General features: G+C 44.3%; 1 protein-coding gene across 1 annotated transcript in view; it reads left to right on the top strand.

The window, feature by feature from the left end:
• LOC102994206 (akirin-1-like) overlaps nt 1–1,810 on the top strand; it is a 124,806-nt gene extending 122,996 nt beyond the window's left edge. Inside the window, 2 exon segments of the mRNA XM_055084664.1 lie at nt 1,036–1,548; nt 1,550–1,810. Of these exon segments, the coding sequence (XP_054940639.1) occupies nt 1,036–1,548; nt 1,550–1,729 (693 nt within the window). The 3' untranslated portion in view covers nt 1,730–1,810.
• Nucleotides 1,811–2,639: the final 829 nt, after the last annotated feature.

Genomic DNA, 2,639 nt, shown 5'->3' with positions numbered 1-2,639 from the left:
ACACGGGTCTCTCACTGTTGTGGCCTCTCCCGTTGCAGAGCACAGGCTCCGGACGCACAGGCTCAGCGGCCATGGCTCACGGGCCCAGCCACTCTGCGGCATGTGGGATCTTCCCGGACCGGGGCACGAACCCGTGTCGCCTGCATCGGCAGGAGGACTCTCAACCACTGCACCACCAGGGAAGCCCTTCTCGTTATTTTTGTTGTTCTTGTTATTCTTTTATGATTGGGCTGATAATTTTTGATGGTTTCTTATTCCTTTTTATGTTTATGGTTTATGGTTTTAAATCTATATTTTATTTCTTGAAGCAATTTTAAAACAATTATTTTATATTTTGTATTAAGTAATTCCAATATCAAGAGTTCTTAGAAATATACGTATGCTGTTTTGTTAATTTTGTTCACTCTTACTCAGAGGGGCTTTATTCCTTGTACATTCGGCTAACTTTATTATGTGCTCATATTAGGCTTTTTAAAGGGAGATTATTTGCATTTGTTTCTGTAGCATGTCTTCCAGTTTTATAAACTCAGGGCCACTTCAGTTTTTCAGCTTAAGATTCTCTGGACCTTGAAATTAGAGTAAATTTAATTTATAATTAATGTGAGGAAGTCCTATGGCTACAAATTCTCAGAGTTTTTTATTTTCCCATTCTGAATCTGCCTAAAACAGACAAGTTATCTTGTCATTTTCCTTTGCTGGCAGGTGAGATTTTCTATCACACTTTCATTGGCATTACAGCCATTTGAGAGTTCTTGCTTTATATGTGGGTCTCGATTCCAACTCGTCACTTGTAAGAGTCCCAGACATTGTATTAATTTCACCAAAGAGTCTATAAAAATCAAGTCTAGTTCTTAGCAAAAGTAAATGTCCCAAAGCAGCCACAGATTCTATGTGTCCTTACTATTTTGGTTATGTTTCTCAACTTTTTAATCTCAGCTATCAATGTTACAGCCTATTTGCATTAATTTTTCTGCACCTAAATGTTTTATGATGAGAGTGTTTTTCAGAATATCTAGTCACCCACCATACTGGTAGAAAAAGAAATTCTATACTTGGCTGCCGGTGCTGGAGCCGGCTTGGCTTGCGAGCTCCGCTGAGGAGCGGGAGGTTGGGCCGCAGTTAACAGCCGCGTCGGCTCCCGGTGCCTGGCCCTTCGGCAGCACGGAGTGCGGGACGAAGTGGAAGCGGCCCATGGAGTTCGAGGCGGCGCTGCTGAGCCCCGGCTCCCCGAATCGGCGGCGCCGCGCCCCTCTGCCGGGCCTCAGGCCCCCGGACGCCGAGCTGCCGCCGCTGCTGCAGGCGCGGACCCCACCGCCGACTCTGCAGCAGCCCGCCCCGCCCGGCAGCGAGCGGCGCCTTCCAACCGCGGGGCAAATTTTTCAGAACATAAAACAAGAATATAGTCGTTATCAGAGGTGGAGACGTTTAGAAGTTGTTCTTAATCAGAGTGACGCTTTTACTTCGGAAAGTCAGCCTCACTCAGCGCTCACAGAACCTAGTTCTCCAGGTTCCTCTTGGATGAAGAAGGACCAGCCCACCTTTACCCTCCCTCCGACAAGTTGGAATAATATGTGAGCGTCTCTTAAAAGACTATGAAGATAAAATTCGGGAGGAGTATCAACAAATCCTCAACACCAAACCAGCAGAACAATATGAATCGTTTGTGAAATTCACACATGATCAGATTATGCGACGATATGGGACAAGGCCAACAAGCCACGTGTCCTGAATCTTTCTTGCATATCTGGGTACCAGGTTTGACCTCAAGAGATGGCTGCTGTACACTTTTTGCAAGTAGTTTGATATCACATTTCAGCTCCAACTTTGCATCCTGAAAACACATGTTTCTGCAGGTCCATTTTATACAACTTGAAAGACCTTAAAGCTTTCCAGTTGCCACAAGTATATCTTTCTTTTCTGCTCATCCAAAAAACAGCTGTGCCCTACTGTGATAGATTTTCCAAACAAAAATACCTGGAGCAGCAGTTTAGCAAAATATGCCCTCAGTGGCACTCAACAAATGGAGTTTCCCCAAGTACAGTTCTGTAAGAAGTGTGTGAGAGTGTGTGTATGTGTGTGTATGTGTATTTTGTTATTATTTGTATTGTGCAAATTTTTTTGATTTGGCAGATTCTGGCTGTGAATTTGATGCATGACAATTATGGTTAAAAACATTTCCTTGGTCTACAGAAGATCATTAATGTTTTGTGACCATGTAAGTTGTAATGGATTGTTTTCTGTGTAAGTATTATTGTTAAATACAGGGACTGTTTCCAGTCACAGAATACGAGTCATAAATTAGGATGGATATTAGATGTGATTATGACGACATAGCAAAGGTCTGTGGTCCTAGGTCTACAAATGCATGGTGAGGAATTAGAACAAACCCTAGATAGGCCATTTGACACATGACTCTGCCTAGATGTGTTAGAACATTACTTTGACTCCAAGCCTTAAAATACCCACGTGGAGTCTCTGATCACCTCATTCACACAAGGAGCTCCCTGGACACTGAACCTCTAAGAAAGAACAGAGTCTCCTCTGGAGCAGGAGCATCAGGGTTTGCTCAGGAGCATGACAGAGGTGAGCACAGGGCTGGGCCAGGCCCCAGAGGCACTGCTACTTGCGCCACTTCACCT

This window comes from Physeter macrocephalus, chromosome 5 (genome assembly GCF_002837175.3).
Source record: "Physeter macrocephalus isolate SW-GA chromosome 5, ASM283717v5, whole genome shotgun sequence".
NCBI classification, from domain to species: Eukaryota; Metazoa; Chordata; class Mammalia; order Artiodactyla; family Physeteridae; genus Physeter; species Physeter macrocephalus.
This window is presented reverse-complemented; position numbering and strand designations above follow the sequence as displayed.